This window comes from Tachysurus vachellii, chromosome 1, assembly GCF_030014155.1.
Source record: "Tachysurus vachellii isolate PV-2020 chromosome 1, HZAU_Pvac_v1, whole genome shotgun sequence".
In the NCBI taxonomy this organism is placed as follows: Eukaryota; Metazoa; Chordata; class Actinopteri; order Siluriformes; family Bagridae; genus Tachysurus; species Tachysurus vachellii.
In genome coordinates, this window is record NC_083460.1 from 21,734,416 (window position 1) to 21,754,953 (window position 20,538).

The window sequence follows — 20,538 nt, forward strand, 5'->3', positions numbered from 1 at the left end:
AATAAGTGAGCACAAATGCTCATGTTCTTCAGCTTGGAGAGTGGCACAGTCAGTGAGCTCAGTATGTGGAAAATAACACAGGGCAGATAGCACTTTCCTCTGAGTGTGTTAAGATGTGGTTAGCTGGCTTTGTGTGTCTTTGACGAAACAAAAGAAGTGTTAGTCTTAAAAATCCCGTCTTAAAAGAACGAAGTGTTAGTCTTAAAAATTTCTTAAAAATCCCAATTTCTATTACTTAAATGATGTTAAAGTCATTTTGAGCTCAAAGTAATAAATAAAAGAAAAGTTTGCACGTTATAGGATGGGCTTAAGGGTATTAGTATCATTATCAATATCATTAGTGCCAGTATAATCAACACACGTAAAACTGAATTAGTGGATTTAAAAATTATACAATACAAACGCTATAATCTATTCCTGAACCCAGCAAACGTGCGTCCACGGGAGCTTGTGTGTATGAGGGTTGTGCCTGAACTTGATTACCTTTCTCTGTCTTTAGCACCTGTACCTCTAACCAGTGGAGCTGCACAGAAAAAGACTGCCCCGCTACGTGCTCTGTAGAAGGTGGATCCCACATCACAACATTTGACGGAAAAACATACGACTTCCACGGTGACTGTACATACATTCTTGCTGAGGTAATTGTATTTTCTTATTTGGGTTTAATTCTTTCGTCAATCTAACAAAAGCCTTCAAAATCAAATCAACTTTCCTGGTTGAAATTTCTTTCGGAGATTTAATGATTTATGCAAAACCATAAGATTTTGACTTTCATTATTGCAAAACTACATACTGTATTTAATGTAAGTTAACAATAACACTATTTCTTTATACACTTCATGTCCTTTTGTCCTTTAACTAAATTTTATCCCAGTTTAGCCATTTCATTCCCCAGATCTCACTTGCACACCAGCTATCAGTTGGGACAGTAAATAAATTCAGAGGCAGTTTCTCTCCTTGGAATCTTCACCATGATTCATTCTCCCAATCTACTACAACATGACAAAACAGTAAACAACCCCCTCTCACAATAATGCCCCTCTCACAAAGCCCATTTCTTTTCTTTCTTTTTAACTGGTTTTACTTTTTCTCATCCATTCTGTCTTTAATATGTATTACTTTCTTCAACCACTGCACATTCATTTTCACCTTCTTTTAACTTGTCCAGTATGTTAAAGACTGTTTTTTTAATTCTCCCATAACATGTCCAGAATAGTTTTACCTCAAGATACATAACTTGCTCTTAATGTCCCTAGCTGTCATGGGAGGCTGTTTTTATTGGTGTATAAAATAATTATACTCACTTTCCTGTAGTATAGGAAAGTGCACCATGCACCATGTGCTAGTCTTTATTACTATTTTCTGCTTAACTGTTTGGAGCTGACCTTGCTCTGTTATTTCAATACCATCTTTACTATCCAGAATTTATTTTCTTGTTTTGTGCTTTATTGTCATTCAGATACAGTTTCCTTGTCTTTTTCAACATCCTTAAAAGACCATTCACACCACAAGCTATTTCTTTAATCTCTTGTTGTGAACACATCCTTAGTTCCCTCATCCATATCCATTTCCAATGTTCATATCCACATGGAACACTAGCTTTTTCTGTTTCTTCCTTATTGAGGTACATGTTCATCTTGTGTTTTAAAAGTAACATATCTACACAAATCCATTCATATCTCTGTCATATCTTTTCTTTGCTTTAACAATCCTGTCGGTGACTTGTACTGTCGATGTACCAAAACCCAGCATGCCGGAGTTCTAAATCAACCATAACATCCTCGAAGTTGAACATGACTTCCACTTAATGACTAATCCCTAACAAAAACTTGTCTGAATTTATCCTTAATGCTTGAGCTTATACTATCTGCAATTCTTCCACTTTCATGGTAAAGGTGAGACATTGTGAGTATAAATTCCTGGAAGGCCACTGGAATTTGGCCCTTTATCGTTTATTATTATTATTATTATTATTATTATTATTATTATTATTATTATTATTATTATTATTATTATTATTAAATCAACCAAAATCAAGCATTTTAAAATAAAATAAATAAATAAATCAGTTACATCATCCTTATTATTGTGTTTTTTTCTCAGCAAACCAGCGGTGCTGACTTTGTGGTTGTAGGAGATCTGGTTCGTTGTGGTTTGACGACCACTGAAACATGTCTGAAGTCCGTGACCCTGGCTCTGTCGGCTGGAAGCACCGTGAGTAACATTTTCATCGAATGGAAACATTTGTGAGTAGTAGCATGCTGTGATTAGAGCCCCAAATACTACCAAAATCCAGCCAACTGCATCGAGTCTAATGTACTGTAAGGCGACAGTCCATTTTGCTCAGATTGGGCCGGACCTGTAGACCAGCTGCTTTAACTAATGGACATACAAAAGATGAACAAACATATGTTAATGTTTATTGTGTATTTTCACCTTCAGGTGTTTAACATCCAGTCTGATGGAAAGGTCTTTCTTAACCGAATCTATTCTCAGCTTCCTCTCTCTACAGGTAAGTAAATAAGAGACATAATTGACGAAGAGAAGACGGATGAGTGTCATGTTATGTTAACCAGATGTTCAATGATAAATCCTGTCTACATTTTATTTATTGCAGCTGGTGTGAATATTTTCCGCCCCACCACATTTTATATCATCGTCCAGACGTCTTTTGGGCTTCAGATGGAGATTCAGCTTGTACCCATCATGCAGGTTTACATAACCCTGGACGTGACTTACAAGCAAAACGTACTGGGTGTGTAAACAATCAATGTGTATCTAACTGTGCTGTGTAAACTGTGCATTGATGTGAATATTAATGTTGAACTATGATGTGTATAGAGAAGTGATTCTCTGAGTTCTCATTGTCAGGTCTGTGTGGAAACTTTAATGACATCCAAAGTGATGATTTTACGACCATGAGCGGATCCCGTGAAGGAACTGGTATTGGTTTTGCTAACAGCTGGGGGACTAGAGCTAACTGTCCTGAAGTGAAGAACACTTTTGAGAACCCCTGCAGTCTCAGTGTGGAAAACGGTACTTCTTCATTTCCAACATCACACTAACTTTAATTATTCACCAACTGAAGAAAGAGCAGTTCTTTCTCATTCAGACAGTGAAGTGTTTAGTGCTGGTGTGTGTATGTGTGTATTGAGTGATCAGTCACACCTATAAAAGCACTCCCTTCATGAGATTAAACAAGGTTTGCTTAAAGTGTGTTCAACCCAATAGCAGGCAAATAGATTAATAGTGTGAAGTTGTTCTTAATATGAAGTCTATATTCTGTAGTCTATAGTCTATTAGTCTATAGACTAATGTGTGAAGTCATTCTTAAAATAAATATTGTTGAATACGTATTGTTGAAGCCAAATTAGCAAATCAGCAGATTATATAATATATCTATATACAGTATAATTTTATATACATAAAAGGACATTCTCTGAGAGCTGTACTCATGTTCACACAAGAATGTAAGAGTGTTTTGGCTCGACGTATTTTGTGATGTAACATGATTCAAAAATCAGCAGAAAATCTGCACAATTTTAAGTTTGCTTGATTTTGTTTTCATTTCTGATCACAAAATCCTGACATCCTGCAGGGACTGATTATAAGTGAGCTCAATTATGCTGTCATGAAAAAACTTTACTTTCTTTATTTTTATTTCTACTTTTTAAACACACATTAAATCTATTGAATTTCACTCAGTGAAAGTGAAAGTGACGTGACATACTGTACGGCTAAGTATGGTGACCCATACTCAGAATTCGTTCTCTGCATTTAACCCATCCAATGTGCACACACACAGCAGTGAACACACACACACCGTGAACACACACCCGGAGCAGTGGGCAGCCATTTATTCTGCGGTGCCCGGGAAGCAGTTGGGGGGATTCGGTGCCTTGCTCAAGGGCACTTCAGTCGTGGCCGGCCCATGACTCGTATCCACAACCTTCGGGTTACGAGTCAGACTCATTAGGCCATGACTGACTCAGCTAAGTTCTGTTAGTGCCCTTTATAATGAAACTGACTTTTATTGAAACAGAACTCGAAATAAACACAAACAAGTCATTATTCATTAATAATCAGTAGCTGGCATTGAAAAAGGTTTTACTATCTACTACTTTCCTACTAGCACTTAGTCTGATTAAATTTGTTGTATCTTAAATAATCGATTGAAAAATAGCTTTGTCATAGCTTTTGATTTGTAATACATATTTATTCTCATGTTGTTTCTCCCAGAAAAGTATGCTCAGAAGTGGTGCTCTCTGCTGACAGACCCTAATGGTGTTTTTGCACCGTGTCACTCTGAGATCAGCCCAGATATCTACCAAAAGGTACAATACAGTACTTCAGTGGCTATTTAAGCACAACATATATAATACTATAATATTTGAACTATAACTGTGTTTTTTTTGTCCTAAAAGAATTGCATGTATGACACCTGCAACTGTGAGAACAGTGAGAACTGCATGTGTGCGGCGCTCTCGTCTTATGTTCACGCCTGTGCCGCTAAAGGAATCCTTCTAACTGGCTGGAGGAGTGAAGTGTGCAGTGAGTAGAAATCACCAATTATTAAATATTATCCATCTTTAGATAATAATGTGTCATAATTCTAGAAACATGCTGTTGTGATTTGTTCACAGTGAAATATGCCACCAGCTGCCCGAACACCATGGTCTATACCTACGACGTACGCAGTAGCATGCAGTCATGTCGCTGTCACAGCGATCCGGATTTCACCTGTGCTGTGACCTTTGACCCGGTGGATGGGTGCGTTTGTGCTGAAGGAATGTATCTTGAAGAGAACGTCAAGTGTGTTGAGCTGGATAAATGTTCCTGCTACGACAAAGGGTCTGTGATTCCTCCGGGAGAAGTCATCAGCAAGGACGGTGGCATGTGGTACGTTTTTTAATGCGTTTCATGTCTGAATGGGGAATGTAGTAGCCTAGTGGTTAAGGTGTTGGTCTACATAGAAATACAGTTACATAAAAATGTAAATAGATCTGGATAAGGATGTATACCAAATGCCATAAATGTAATGTCAATAGACAGGAGATTTTAAATCATTATCATGTAACAAACATCTGTTTCAGCACCTGTAAGAACGGCAAACTCAGCTGCATCGGATCTTCCACCAGAGCGCCATGTAAGTGCTGCTATTACTTAAATCTTAAAGAAACATTTCAGCTTGATGATTTAAACATGTTTTAGAATAATTCTGATCTATCCATCATATACAGTATATGCCTCTTTGAGAGATTCATTAATGCGTTTAAGAATGTTTTTAAGAAAATCTAAGCACATTTTGCTATGTTTGATGCAACAGATATGCAGTTTGGTGCAAAATACTGAAAAAATTCACACCAGGAACAAATAAAATTATGTATAAATGAATACGACCAAAAAGCATGGACTGAATTTAGACAAACAAATTATGATTGTTATGATTGTTGTTATTATTATAATTATTATTATTATTATTATTATTATTATTATTATTATTATTATATATTCACCATACATTCACACAGCATTTAAACAGAGATATGAAAGGTTGTTTCACACGAACACTGCTAGTTAAATCTTTAACACACACAAGTTCCTTTTTCACAGTTTAATTTCAAAACAAATTAAACAATTAAAAATGCTTCGTCGAACACCCTGGACAGTTTGGTGTATGCTTTCTCACAAACATTTCTCTACTTAAGCATATTTCTCATCTAGGTTGAGAATATTGTATTTTAGAGAAAGAGAGAGTTTAGAGTCTGTTTTATGTGATTCACTCGTATTGTGTTTGGAACAGTTTTTCAGCATGTCGTTATACAGTGGTATGCAAAATTTTAGGAACCCCTGATAATTTCCATGATTTTCATTTATAAATATTTGGGTGTTTGTCAGTAATATTTCAGTAGTGAAATGAGGTTTATTGGATTAACAGAAAATGTGCAATATTCATCAAAACAAAAATAGACAGGTGCATAAATTTGGGCACCCCAACAGAAAAATCATCAATATTTAGTAGAGCCTCCTTTAGCAGAAATAACAGCCTCTAGATGCTTCCTATTGCCTGTAATGAGTGTCTGGATTCTGGATGAATGTATTTTGGACCATTTCTCCTTACAAAACATCTCCAGTTCAGTTAGGTTTGATGGTTGCAGAGCATGGACAGCCCGCTTCAAATCACCTCACAGATGTTCAATGATATTCAGGTCTGGGGACTGGGATGGCCATTCCAGAACATTGATCTTGTTCCTCTGCATAAATGCCCGAGTAGATTATGAGCAGTTTTGGGTCGTTATCTTGTTGAAATATCCAGCCCCTTTTTAACTTCAACTTTGTGACTGATTCCTCAACATTATGTGACAGATTTTTTTCTTGGGAAAAAGTTTTGCATACAACTGTATGTGCAGTGCAATTATTCATGTTTTAGTTCGCACACTTCTTTACTTTTCTCAGACTTGTGAAAACACTAGATTTCAATATTTTAAGCTTCCTTCTCATTTCCTTTCAGCTTGTTCCTCACCAATGGTGTTCTTCAACTGCTCTGATACTGCTCCAGGATCCACAGGTTCTGAGTGCCAAAAGAGCTGCAGCACAATAGACATGACCTGTGTGAGTTTATCAGTATATATTAAATTTATCAATATAATCTAATATAATATTATATAATCTAATAGAATATAATCTAATATAATATAATATAATATAATATCTTCTTTATTTACCAAGAAATTTTACCTGATTATTATTATTATTATTATTATTATTATTATTATTATTATTATTTATTATTATTATTATTAATAAATAATAATAATAATAATAATAATAATAATAATAATAATAATAATAATAACAATAGAAATATTTTCTACCACAGATCAGCACAGAGTGTGTCTCAGGCTGTGTGTGTCCTGCGGGACTTGTGTCTGACGGGAAAGGTGGCTGCATCGAAGCAGCTCTTTGTCCTTGTGTTCATAACAGCAAAACTTACCAGCCTGGAGAATCCATCAACATCGACTGCAACACCTGGTAAAAATCATTAATCATTAATTAATTTAACCGACCAAACAAACACAAAAACTGTTGTCACTGTAGTTGTTTTCTTTTTTTGTAAAATGATGTAAACACTATCATATTGCAAATATCTGTAGACGGTCATAAGGAAGAAATTCGTGTCACAGCGTGTCTCTTCTGCCTGCCTAGAGAAAGAGACACAGAAGAAGATTCTGTGGGCGTAGCTATAGACATGCTCAGAGACTGCAGTATTCTTTAGAGTTTTTAATGACCCTTCTTTCACAAGAATATAAAAAGAAACAAAGTGTAAAAGATAACTTTGGTACTTCTTGTCTTCTTTGAACACAGCACATGTAAGGACAGGAAATGGCAGTGCAGCACAGATTTGTGCCATGGGACCTGTGCAGTGTACGGCGATGGACATTACATCACATTCGATGGAAAAAGATTCACTTTCGATGGAGACTGTGAATACACTCTTGTCAGAGTAAGTAAAGTTTCCTGATGCGATCATAAGAACTGATGTTATGAGAAGTAATGGATTCACGTCTATAGACCATGCTGTGTTATATGATTTATGAGATGGCTGGACACCAAGCAGAACATCATCACCACACAACACAGTTTCTTATACCAAATACTCTCATTATTCCACAGTCTTTCTCTGCATTCTCTCTGTAAGTTAATAAACCAAACAAAAAAATGCAGCATGTCATGTTACAAAGAAATCTTTTCTCTTCTGACACTAGAGACTCCTTCCAAATATATGAGAATGTTATACTTTGTTAAACAGCAACACTTTTAAACATGTTTATAATAAGATATTAGTTATGTGGAACATCGAGTAAACAAGTCCCTTAATGTCAGCTGTTGTGATAAGAATGATAAAATATTAGAAGTAGTGAATTTTTTTAGCTTTTATTTTATTTTAGCCACAACTACGGCCTGAGTCGTGCTGTTATGTATGAATATTTATGCACAACATCTGATTCAGTCTTGTGGTATAAGGAAAACTAAACTGATTCATGAAAATGGATAATTTTTACAATAAAGATTGAATTTCAGCTAGTAAGAATTTACCCTCCCCTTTCAGTGTAATATACAATTATCTGTTCTCTGTGTCAATACTGAGTCAGATTTGACTTCCATCACCTTCTGTCTGATTAGTAGATTGTGACTAGCTTTTTGGAAATAATTGTAGATTGTAAATAAAAACAACACAAACTAATATTATAGTAACTAATATCACATAGATAGTTCAATTTACTTAAACTACCTATTGTAATGTAAATAACTCTACAAAGTAATATAATAGAAATCTTTAAAATGGAGAATTGGCTTATTTAGGCCCGTCATTGAATGTGCTGAATGTCTGTGGCACAGTGTAGTCTTTAAGACCATGCTCATTTGTTAGAACAAGATTTCACTGACTGACTACATGTCCCTGTTGATATATTACAGGCTGTGGTAAAATATGAAATACTTGTGTTTACACTTTCTCAAACAAGGGACTACCAAATATTTACGACGAATGGAAAAACCAAAGCTGAAGTAGAATTGTAAATGTGGACACAAACTGATTGATGAAAACAAAAAGTGTGCCAAAAAAAATCCTGAATAAAAGATGACCTTTGGATATTTTTGTGATTACTTTAGGATAACTGTGGTCACAGCAATACCAGTGGCACATTCAGAGTCCTCACGGAAAACATCCCCTGTGGAACAACCGGTGCCACCTGCTCTAAAGCCATCAAACTCTTTCTGGGGGTGAGGGATTCACTCACCTCTCTTTGATATTATGCTTCTTTTGATTTATGGCATCTTACAACACAATCAACAATTTTTCAGTTGTATTCTTCGAGAACTTTTATTTTTTACATTAACCACCACATTAACCATCTTGCATTACAAAAACCCTGTTCTACCCCATAATAGAGCTGACGAATCAACAGCATGCAGATAGTATACTACAAACTATTTTCTTTTCCAGGTGAATGAGCTCTTACTAACAGACGGAAGCTATGAAGTTATCCAGAGAGATGCAGGAGATGAAATTCCCTACCAGATCAGCGTTATGGGCATTTACATGGTCATTGAAGCTAGTAATGGGCTAATTCTGATGTGGGACCAGAAGACAAGTATGTTCATCAAGCTTAGTCCTAATTTCAAAGTAAGTGTACTTTTGAAAAGATGATTGAATTATTTAATCATTATTAATTTAAAAGAACAGAATGTAGCTATCAATACAACTATATGGATTTCTCATAACAGGGTGAGGTCTGTGGTCTCTGTGGAAATTATGATGGCAACACAAACAATGACTTTACTTTGAGAAACCAAGGTGTGGTCAACAACGCCCTGGATTTTGGAAACAGCTGGAAGGAGTCCTCCAGCTGCCCTGATGCTATTCAGATCAAAAACCCATGTACTTTTAACCCCTATCGACAGGCCTGGGCACAGAAACAGTGCAGCATCATCATGAATGAAATGTTTGTGTCCTGTCACATGCATGTAAGTTTGGACTGCGACTGTTAGTACCATTGCATTGCTACGTATCGATTTTCAGACAGTACGACCAAAGTTAACTATGTGTCTTTTTCCTGTGAAGGTTGACCCTGAACCATATTATTCTGCATGTGTAAGGGATGCATGTGCTTGTGATACTGGAGGAGACTGTGAGTGTTTCTGTACTGCTGTAGCAGCTTACGCTGAAGCCTGTAATGAGGCTAGAGTGTGTGTTGCTTGGAGGACACCAAAAATCTGCCGTGAGTTACTCTCGATTTTGAGGTCAAGCAAATCAAGAAACGGATCATTACAGAAACGAATTGCTAAAGTCTTGGTTTTTAAATTTATGCTCTTACAGCACTGTTCTGTGATTACTACAACCCACCTGATGAGTGTGAGTGGCATTACAAACCTTGTGGAGCGCCCTGCATGAAGACTTGCAGGAACCCTGAAGGAAAGTGTTCCAGTCAGATACCACCACTGGAAGGTATACAAATCATTTTCAGATTAAATATTTGAGTGTTAAAGTTAACTTTAACAAAGTTACCTCCTTCTTGTTAGGCTGTTATCCAAAATGTCCTGTTGCTCAGCCATACTTTGATGAGGACATGATGAAATGTGTTAAGAAGGAAAGCTGTGGCTGCTATCAGAAAGGAAAACATTACAGAAATGGATATGAGGTCCCAAGTACAGAAAACTGTCACAAATGGCAAGTTTTTCTTCATAAAGGCAATTAAATTATTATTTTTTTATTAAATTTGTAACAATCATGAATTAAATATATTGGTTTTTTTTTTTTTTTTTTTTTATAGCTATTGCAGTTCATCAGAAATCAGCTGCACAAAAGATGATGATGGTAATTATACTATATAATTATAGCTTACAGTTAAGCATACTGCAAAAAATTTTAGCGACTGAACCTAAAGGTTGAAGGTTGAGTGACATGAATAACTATTATCTTGATCTCTGCAGCTTGTACCTGCTTATATAATGGAAAAATATATCATTATAATGACACAATCTACAATACTACTGATGGACTTGGCAACTGCATCACAGCTAAGTGTGGAAAGAATGGAACAACTGAAAGGACATTATATCCTTGCTATACAACTCTACCACCAATGACAACTGTCTTTGACTTCTCCTCAACAACAGGTTAGTGCTGGTTCAACCTGGTCAAATACCTAATTCTCTAAATGGTATACAGAATTTTTCCTTGTAGTTCAGTGATATACTTATGTTCTAAGTAATTGCCTTATGATTTACAATTCGTTACAAATTTAATTCAAACAAAATTATCAAACAGGTGAGATTCTGAATTAGAGTACTCAATGACTCATCTGAATGACAGTATGTTAAATAATGTTAACAATGATTAAAAATAGATTGTTTTAATTCTCAGTAAGTGGAAATATTTCAATTTTCATTCATTCATGTCAATTTTATACATGACTCATATGAGACTGTGAATTCATCATTTTCTTTAAGTGTTAATCACAGAAGCAAAGAATTCAACATGTCAAAAATAGAAAAGAAATATTCAAAATATGAAATGGCTAGACATACTGATACACCATGAAATCAGGGTCATAAAATTAAAATTCTATTTAATGTGTGAAGCAATGTCCCTGATATTGCAAATTAATAAAAAATATTTTTGGATCTATGAAATGTATTTGTATTTCAGTCTCAACTCAGCGCCCCAGTACTCCAGTGTCATCACAACCAACAACTACAACTGTACCAACATCCAGTACATGCCAGCAATCATGTAAATGGTCAGAATGGCTTGACACAACATTCCCAACCCCTGGTCTCAGTGGAGGTGACTCTGAAACATACAAAAATATTAGAGCTGCTGGCCACAGGATCTGCGAGCAACCAACCAAAATTCAATGCCGTGCTGAAAAGTATCCAAATAAAAGCATAAGTGAAGTTGGACAGAATGTGGAATGTAATGTAAACATAGGTTTGATATGCAAAAATGAAGAACAATCAGGCCCATTCCCATTATGTTTGAACTATCAAATACGAGTTTACTGTTGTGATAAGAACCACTGCACATCACCACCAATGTCACAGTCAATACCAACCACAATAATGGTAACCACACAGACAAGACAACATTGTGAAGTCTGCTCCTGGACCTCATGGATGAATGTTGATTATCCTGAATATGGACCAGAAGGAGGGGACAATGAAACAATCAAAAACATTATTAAATCTGGTCGTTATAAAGTATGTGATAAACCAGCTGAAGTCAAGTGTCAAGCTGTGCGATATCCAGGTGTTCCATTGTCAGAGTTACACCAAAATGTTACATGCAGTAATGCAGGTCTACTTTGTGAAAACAAATATCAAACTCTAATATGTCTTGATTATGAGGTAAAGGCAAAATGTTGTAAGTCAGAAGAATGTACAATACCAACAACTGAAACAACTACCACAACAACAACAACTCCAACAACTACATCACCAACAACAACTATAACAACTCCAACTACAACACCAACAACAACTCCAACAACAACACCAACAACTACAATGACAAGTACTTCAAAAACACCCCCTACAACCATCAGCTTACCAGTGACAACAAGTCTGCCCACAACTCCATGTCCACTTGAATGCTCTTGGTCAAACTGGCTGGACTTTGGCCCTCCTACATCTGGTCCCAATGGTGGTGAAGTTGTACCAATAAAAAGGATAAGTGACACTCATCGTCATATCTGTTCCACACCAACAAAAGTTGAATGCAGAGCAAAACTCTCCCCTGATATTCCGCTCTCACAGTTGGGTCAGGTAGTAACTTGTAATGCCCAAGATGGATTAATTTGCCTCAATGTAAACCAAGGTCTTCAACAGCAGTGCTTTGACTATGAAATAAAGGTCTATTGTTGTGAAGTCCCAGAAACATGTCCAACTAGCACTACTGCACCAATCAGTACACCATCAAAATCACCAATAACAATTACAACACCTACAACAACACCAACAACAACACCAACAACTACAACAACTACATCACCAATAACAAGTAGAACACCGACAACAACACCAACTACATCACCAACAACTCCAACAACAACATCTACATCACCAACAACAAATCCAACAACAACACCAACAAATACAACACCAACAACAACTCCAACAACTACATCACCAATAACAAGTACAACACCGACATCAACACCAACAACTACATCATCAACAACTCCAACAACAACTCCAGCAACTACATCACCAACAACAACTCCAACAACAGCAACAACTACAACTACAATTAAATCACCAATAAGTACAACACTTACAACAACACCAACAACTACTACAACAACACCAACAACTCCAACAACAACACCAACAACAACTCCAACAACAACTACAACAACAACACCAACAACTACTACAATAACAACCACACCAAAGCCTTCAAGTCCGCTCACAACTTCATGCATACCTATGTGCAATTGGTCTGATTGGATGGACTTTGGCCCTCCTACATCTGGTGCCAATGGTGGTGAAGTTGTACCAATAAAAAGGATAAGTGACACTCATCGTCATATCTGTTCCACACCAACAAAAGTTGAATGCAGAGCAAAACTCTACCCTGATATTCCGCTCACACAGTTAGGTCAGGTAGTGACTTGTAATGCCCAAGATGGATTAATTTGCCTCAATGTAAACCAAGGTCTTCAACAGCAGTGCTTTGACTATGAAATAAAAGTATATTGTTGTGAAGTCCCAGGAACATTTCCACCTTGCACTATTGTACCGGCAACTCCAACAACAACAACTCCAACAACAACTCCAACAACAACACCAACAACAACACCAACAACAACTCCAACAACAACAACAACTCCAACAACTCCAACAACACGACCAACAACTACTACTACACCCACCACACCACAGCCTTCAGGTCCACTCACAACTTCATGCATACCTGTGTGCACTTGGTCTGATTGGATGGACTTTGGCCCTCCTACATCTGGTCCCAGTGGTGGTGAAGTTGTACCAATAAAAAGGATAAGTGACACCCATCGTCATATCTGTTCCACACCAACAAAAGTTGAATGCAGAGCAAAACTCTACCCTGATATTCCGCTCACACAGTTGGGTCAGGTAGTAACTTGTAATGCCCAAGATGGATTAATTTGCCTCAATGTAAACCAAGGTCTTCAACAGCAGTGCTTTGACTATGAAATAAAGGTCTATTGTTGTGAAGTCCCAGAAACATGTCCAACTAGCACTACTGCACCAATCAGTACACCATCAAAATCACCAATAACAATTACAACACCTACAACAACACCAACAACAACACCAACAACTACAACAAATACATCACCAATAAGAAGTACAATACCGACAACAACAACAACTCCAACAACAACATCTACATCACCAACAACAAATCCAACAACAACACCAACAAATACAACACCAACCACAACTCCAACAACTACAACTACATCACCAATAACAAGTACAACACCGACATCAACACCAACAACTACATCACCAACAACTCCAACAACAACTCCAGCAACTACATCACCAACAACAACTCCAACAACAGCAACAACTACAACTACAATTAAATCACCAATAAGTACAACACTTACAACAACACCAACAACTACATCACCAACAACACCACCAACAACTACTACAACAACACCAACAACAACTCCAACAACAACACCAACAACAACAACAACACCACCAACAACAACAACTCCAACAACAACAACAACTCCAACAACTACTACAACAACAACAACTCCAACAACAACAATTCCAACAACAACTCCAACAACAATAACTCCAACAACAACACCACCAACAAATACTACTACAACAACCACACCAAAGCCTTCAAGTCCGCTCACAACTTCATGCATACCTGTGTGCACTTGGTCTGAATGGATGGACTTTGGCCCTCCTACATCTGGTCCTAATGGTGGTGAAGTTGTACCAATAAAAAGGATAAGTGACACTCATCGTCATATCTGTTCCACACCAACAAAAGTTGAATGCAGAGCAAAACTCTACCCTGATATTCCGATCACACAGTTGGGTCAGGTAGTGACTTGTAATGCCCAAGATGGATTAATTTGCCTCAATGTAAACCAAGGTCTTCAACAGCAGTGCTTTGACTATGAAATAAAAGTATATTGTTGTGAAGTCCCAGGAACATTTCCACCTTGCACTATTGTACCGGCAACTCCAACAACAACAACTCCAACAACAACTCCAACAACAACACCAACAACAACACCAACAACAACAACAACTCCAACAACAACAACACCAACAACTACTACAACAACAACAACTCCAACAACAACAACTCCAACAACAACAATTCCAACAACAACTCCAACAACAACAACAATAACTCCAACAACAACACCACCAACAACTACTACTACAACAACCACACCAAAGCCTTCAGGTCCGCTCACAACTTCATGCATACCTGTGTGCACTTGGTCTGAATGGATGGACTTTGGCCCTCCTACATCTGGTCCTAATGGTGGTGAAGTTGTACCAATAAAAAGGATAAGTGACACTCATCGTCATATCTGTTCCACACCAACAAAAGTTGAATGCAGAGCAAAACTCTACCCTGATATTCCGCTCACACAGTTGGGTCAGGTAGTGACTTGTAATGCCCAAGATGGATTAATTTGCCTCAATGTAAACCAAGGTCTTCAACAGCAGTGCTTTGACTATGAAATAAAAGTATATTGTTGTGAAGTCCCAGGAACATGTCCAACTAGCACTACTGCACCAATCAGAACATCATCAACAACAACTCCAACAACTACAAGAACAAGTACTTCAACAACACCCCCTACAACCATCAGCTTAACAGTGACAACAAGTCTGCCCACAACTCCATGTCCACTTGAATGCTCTTGGTCTGACTGGCTGGACTTTGGCCCTCCTACATCTGGTCCTAATGGTGGTGAAGTTGTACCAATAAAAAAGATAAGTGACACTCATCATCATATCTGTTCCACACCAACAAAAGTTGAATGCAGAGCAAAACTCTACCCTGATATTCCGTTCACACAGTTGGGTCAGGTAGTGACTTGTAATGCCCAAGATGGATTAATTTGCCTCAATGTAAACCAAGGTCTTCAACAGCAGTGCTTTGACTATGAAATAAAAGTATATTGTTGTGAAGTCCCAGAAACATGTCCAACTAGCACTACTGTCCCGGGAACTCCAACAACAACAACTCCAACAACAACAATTCCAACAACAACTCCAACAACAACAACAATAACTCCAACAACAACACCACCAACAACTACTACTACAACAACCACACCAAAGCCTTCAGGTCCGCTCACAACTTCATGCATACCTGTGTGCACTTGGTCTGAATGGATGGACTTTGGCCCTCCTACATCTGGTCCTAATGGTGGTGAAGTTGTACCAATAAAAAGGATAAGTGACACTCATCGTCATATCTGTTCCACACCAACAAAAGTTGAATGCAGAGCAAAACTCTACCCTGATATTCCGCTCACACAGTTGGGTCAGGTAGTGACTTGTAATGCCCAAGATGGATTAATTTGCCTCAATGTAAATCAAGGTCTTCAACAGCAGTGCTTTGACTATGAAATAAAAGTATATTGTTGTGAAGTCCCAGTATCATGTCCAACTAGCACTACTGCACCGGCAACTCCATCAACAACTCCAACACCAACAACTCCAACAACAACAACACCAACAACAACTCCAACAACAACAACACCAACAACTACTACAACAACAACAACTCCAACATCAACAACTCCAACAACAACAACACCAACAACAACTCCAACAACAACAACAACAACAACAATAACTCCAACAACAACCACACCAAAGCCTTCAAGTCCACTCACAACTTCATGCATACCTGTGTGCACTTGGTCTGATTGGATGGACTTTGGCCCTCCTACATCTGGTCCTAATGGTGGTGAAGTTGTACCAATAAAAAGGATAAGTGACACTCATCGTCATATCTGTTCCACACCAACAAAAGTTGAATGCAGAGCAAAACTATACCCTGATATTCCGCTCACACAGTTGGGTCAGGTAGTGACTTGTAATGCCCAAGATGGATTAATTTGCCTCAATGTAAACCAAGGTCTTCAACAGCAGTGCTTTGACTATGAAATAAAAGTATATTGCTGTGAAGTCCCAGAAACATGTCCAACTAGCACTACTGTCCCGGCAACTCCAACAACAACAACTCCAACAACAACAATTCCAACAACAACTCCAACAACAACAACAATAACTCCAACAACAACACCACCAACAACTACTACTACAACAACCACACCAAAGCCTTCAGGTCCGCTCACAACTTCATGCATACCTGTGTGCACTTGGTCTGAATGGATGGACTTTGGCCCTCCTACATCTGGTCCCAATGGTGGTGAAGTTGTACCAATAAAAAGGATAAGTGACACTCATCGTCATATCTGTTCCACACCAACAAAAGTTGAATGCAGAGCAAAACTCTACCCTGATATTCCGCTCACACAGTTGGGTCAGGTAGTGACTTGTAATGCCCAAGATGGATTAATTTGCCTCAATGTAAATCAAGGTCTTCAACAGCAGTGCTTTGACTATGAAATAAAAGTATATTGTTGTGAAGTCCCAGTATCATGTCCAACTAGCACTACTGCACCGGCAACTCCATCAACAACTCCAACACCAACAACTCCAACAACAACAACACCAACAACAACTCCAACAACAACAACACCAACAACTACTACAACAACAACAACTCCAACATCAACAACTCCAACAACAACAACACCAACAACAACTCCAACAACAACAACAACAACAATAACTCCAACAACAACCACACCAAAGCCTTCAAGTCCACTCACAACTTCATGCATACCTGTGTGCACTTGGTCTGATTGGATGGACTTTGGCCCTCCTACATCTGGTCCTAATGGTGGTGAAGTTGTACCAATAAAAAGGATAAGTGACACTCATCGTCATATCTGTTCCACACCAACAAAAGTTGAATGCAGAGCAAAACTATACCCTGATATTCCGCTCACACAGTTGGGTCAGGTAGTGACTTGTAATGCCCAAGATGGATTAATTTGCCTCAATGTAAACCAAGGTCTTCAACAGCAGTGCTTTGACTATGAAATAAAAGTATATTGCTGTGAAGTCCCAGAAACATGTCCAACTAGCACTACTGTCCCGGGAACTCCAACAACTCCAACAACAACAATTCCAACAACAACTCCAACAACAACAATAACTCCAACAACAACACCACCAACAACTACTACTACAACAACCACACCAAAGCCTTCAGGTCCGCTCACAACTTCATGCATACCTGTGTGCACTTGGTCTGAATGGATGGACTTTGGCCCTCCTACATCTGGTCCTAATGGTGGTGAAGTTGTACCAATAAAAAGGATAAGTGACACTCATCGTCATATCTGTTCCACACCAACAAAAGTTGAATGCAGAGCAAAACTCTATCCTGATATTCCGCTCACACAGTTGGGTCAGGTAGTGACTTGTAATGCCCAAGATGGATTAGTTTGCCTCAATGTAAATCAAGGTCTTCAACAGCAGTGCTTTGACTATGAAATAAAAGTATATTGTTGTGAAGTCCCAGAATCATGTCCAACTAGCACTACTGCACCGGCAACTCCATCAACAACTCCAACATCAACAACTCCAACAACAACAACACCAACAACAACTCCAACAACAACAACACCAACAACGACTACAACAACAACAACTCCAACAACAACAATTCCAACAACAACTCCAACAACAACAACAATAACTCCAACAACAACACCACCAACAACTACTACTACAACAACCACACCAAAGCCTTCAGGTCCGCTCACAACTTCATGCATACCTGTGTGCACTTGGTCTGAATGGATGGACTTTGGCCCTCCTACATCTGGTCCTAATGGTGGTGAAGTTGTACCAATAAAAAGGATAAGTGACACTCATCGTCATATCTGTTCCACACCAACAAAAGTTGAATGCAGAGCAAAACTCTACCCTGATATTCCGCTCACACAGTTGGGTCAAGTAGTAACTTGTAATGCCCAAGATGGATTAATTTGCCTCAATGTAAACCAAGGTCTTCAACAGCAGTGCTTTGACTATGAAATAATAGTATATTGTTGTGAAGTCCCAGAATCATGTCCAACTAGCACTACTGCACCGGCAACTCCATCAACAACTCCAACATCAACAACTCCAACAACAACAACACCAACAACAACTCCAACAACAACAACAACAACAATAACTCCAACAACAACCACACCAAAGCCTTCAAGTCCGCTCACAACTTCATGCATACCTGTGTGCACTTGGTCTGATTGGATGGACTTTGGCCCTCCTACATCTGGTCCCAATGGTGGTGAAGTTGTACCAATAAAAAGGATAAGTGACACTCATCGTCATATCTGTTCCACACCAACAAAAGTTGAATGCAGAGCAAAACTCTACCCTGATATTCCGCTCACACAGTTGGGTCAGGTAGTGACTTGTAATGCCCAAGATGGATTAATTTGCCTCAATGTAAACCAAGGTCTTCAACAGCAGTGCTTTGACTATGAAATAAAAGTATATTGTTGTGAAGTCCCAGAATCATGTCCAACTAGCACTACTGCACCGGCAACTCCATCAACAACTCCAACATCAACAACTCCAACAACAACAACACCAACAACAACTCCAACAACAACAACACCAACAACGACTACAACAACAACAACTCCAACAACAACAATTCCAACAACAACTCCAACAACAACAACAATAACTCCAACAACAACACCACCAACAACTACTACTACAACAACCACACCAAAGCCTTCAGGTCCGCTCACAACTTCATGCATACCTGTGTGCACTTGGTCTGAATGGATGGACTTTGGCCCTCCTACATCTGGTCCTAATGGTGGTGAAGTTGTACCAATAAAAAGGATAAGTGACACTCATCGTCATATCTGTTCCACACCAACAAAAGTTGAATGCAGAGCAAAACTCTACCCTGATATTCCGCTCACACAGTTGGGTCAAGTAGTAACTTGTAATGCCCAAGATGGATTAATTTGCCTCAATGTAAACCAAGGTCTTCAACAGCAGTGCTTTGACTATGAAATAATAGTATATTGTTGTGAAGTCCCAGAATCATGTCCAACTAGCACTACTGCACCGGCAACTCCATCAACAACTCCAACATCAACAACTCCAACAACAACACCAACAACAACTCCAACAACAACAACACCGACTACTACTACAACAACCACACCAAAGCCTTCAAGTCCGCCCACAACTTCATGCATACCTGTGTGCACTTGGTCTGATTGGATGGACTTTGGCCCTCCTACATCTGGTCCTAATGGTGGTGAAGTTGTACCAATAAAAAAGATAAGTGACACTCATCGTCATATCTGTTCCAAACCAACAAAAGTTGAATGCAGAGCAAAACTCTACCCTGATATTCCGCTCACACAGTTGGGTCAGGTAGTGACTTGTAATGCCCGAGATGGATTAATTTGCCTCAATGTAAACCAAGGTCTTCAACAGCAGTGCTTTGACTATGAAATAAAAGTTTATTGTTGTGAAGTCCCAGAAACATGTCCAACTAGCACTACTGAACCAGCAACTCCAGCAACAACATCTTCAACAACAACTCCAACAACAACAACAACAACTCCATCAACAACAACACCAACAACTACAACAACAACTACATCACCAATAAGAAGTACAACACTGACAACAACATTTGAAGTAATAACTGGATCCATATCAACACCTCCTACAGGCCATCAATGTCAATGCAATTTTAATGGAACTAAATTCTCTCTAGGTAAATCATTAGACCTTTACTCTTTTTTCCCTCACTGTATTGTAGAAAATCAAGCTTGACTTTACGTATGTTATTTTCTCATAAAAATTAACTTA

General features: G+C 38.3%; 1 protein-coding gene across 2 annotated transcripts in view; it reads left to right on the top strand.

Annotated features, from left to right (window-relative positions):
* The window catches only part of LOC132850530 (mucin-5AC-like), a 32,402-nt gene that overhangs the window by 5,482 nt on the left and 6,382 nt on the right, over positions 1 to 20,538 (top strand). Inside the window, exons 10-31 of one of the 2 annotated variants that reach the window (XM_060877174.1) lie at positions 500 to 638; positions 2,104 to 2,214; positions 2,443 to 2,512; positions 2,618 to 2,755; positions 2,872 to 3,036; positions 4,240 to 4,334; positions 4,425 to 4,551; positions 4,644 to 4,899; positions 5,094 to 5,146; positions 6,512 to 6,612; positions 6,881 to 7,032; positions 7,366 to 7,504; positions 8,674 to 8,784; positions 9,008 to 9,187; positions 9,289 to 9,528; positions 9,626 to 9,782; positions 9,881 to 10,009; positions 10,084 to 10,231; positions 10,335 to 10,378; positions 10,495 to 10,680; positions 11,213 to 11,960; positions 14,820 to 20,443. In XM_060877174.1, coding sequence (XP_060733157.1) covers positions 500 to 638; positions 2,104 to 2,214; positions 2,443 to 2,512; positions 2,618 to 2,755; positions 2,872 to 3,036; positions 4,240 to 4,334; positions 4,425 to 4,551; positions 4,644 to 4,899; positions 5,094 to 5,146; positions 6,512 to 6,612; positions 6,881 to 7,032; positions 7,366 to 7,504; positions 8,674 to 8,784; positions 9,008 to 9,187; positions 9,289 to 9,528; positions 9,626 to 9,782; positions 9,881 to 10,009; positions 10,084 to 10,231; positions 10,335 to 10,378; positions 10,495 to 10,680; positions 11,213 to 11,960; positions 14,820 to 20,443 — 9,113 coding nt within the window. Of the gene's footprint in view, positions 1 to 499; positions 639 to 2,103; positions 2,215 to 2,442; positions 2,513 to 2,617; positions 2,756 to 2,871; positions 3,037 to 4,239; positions 4,335 to 4,424; positions 4,552 to 4,643; positions 4,900 to 5,093; positions 5,147 to 6,511; positions 6,613 to 6,880; positions 7,033 to 7,365; positions 7,505 to 8,673; positions 8,785 to 9,007; positions 9,188 to 9,288; positions 9,529 to 9,625; positions 9,783 to 9,880; positions 10,010 to 10,083; positions 10,232 to 10,334; positions 10,379 to 10,494; positions 10,681 to 11,212; positions 11,966 to 14,819; positions 20,444 to 20,538 lie in introns of both variants that reach the window. The other variant, XM_060877179.1, reaches the window with a different exon arrangement.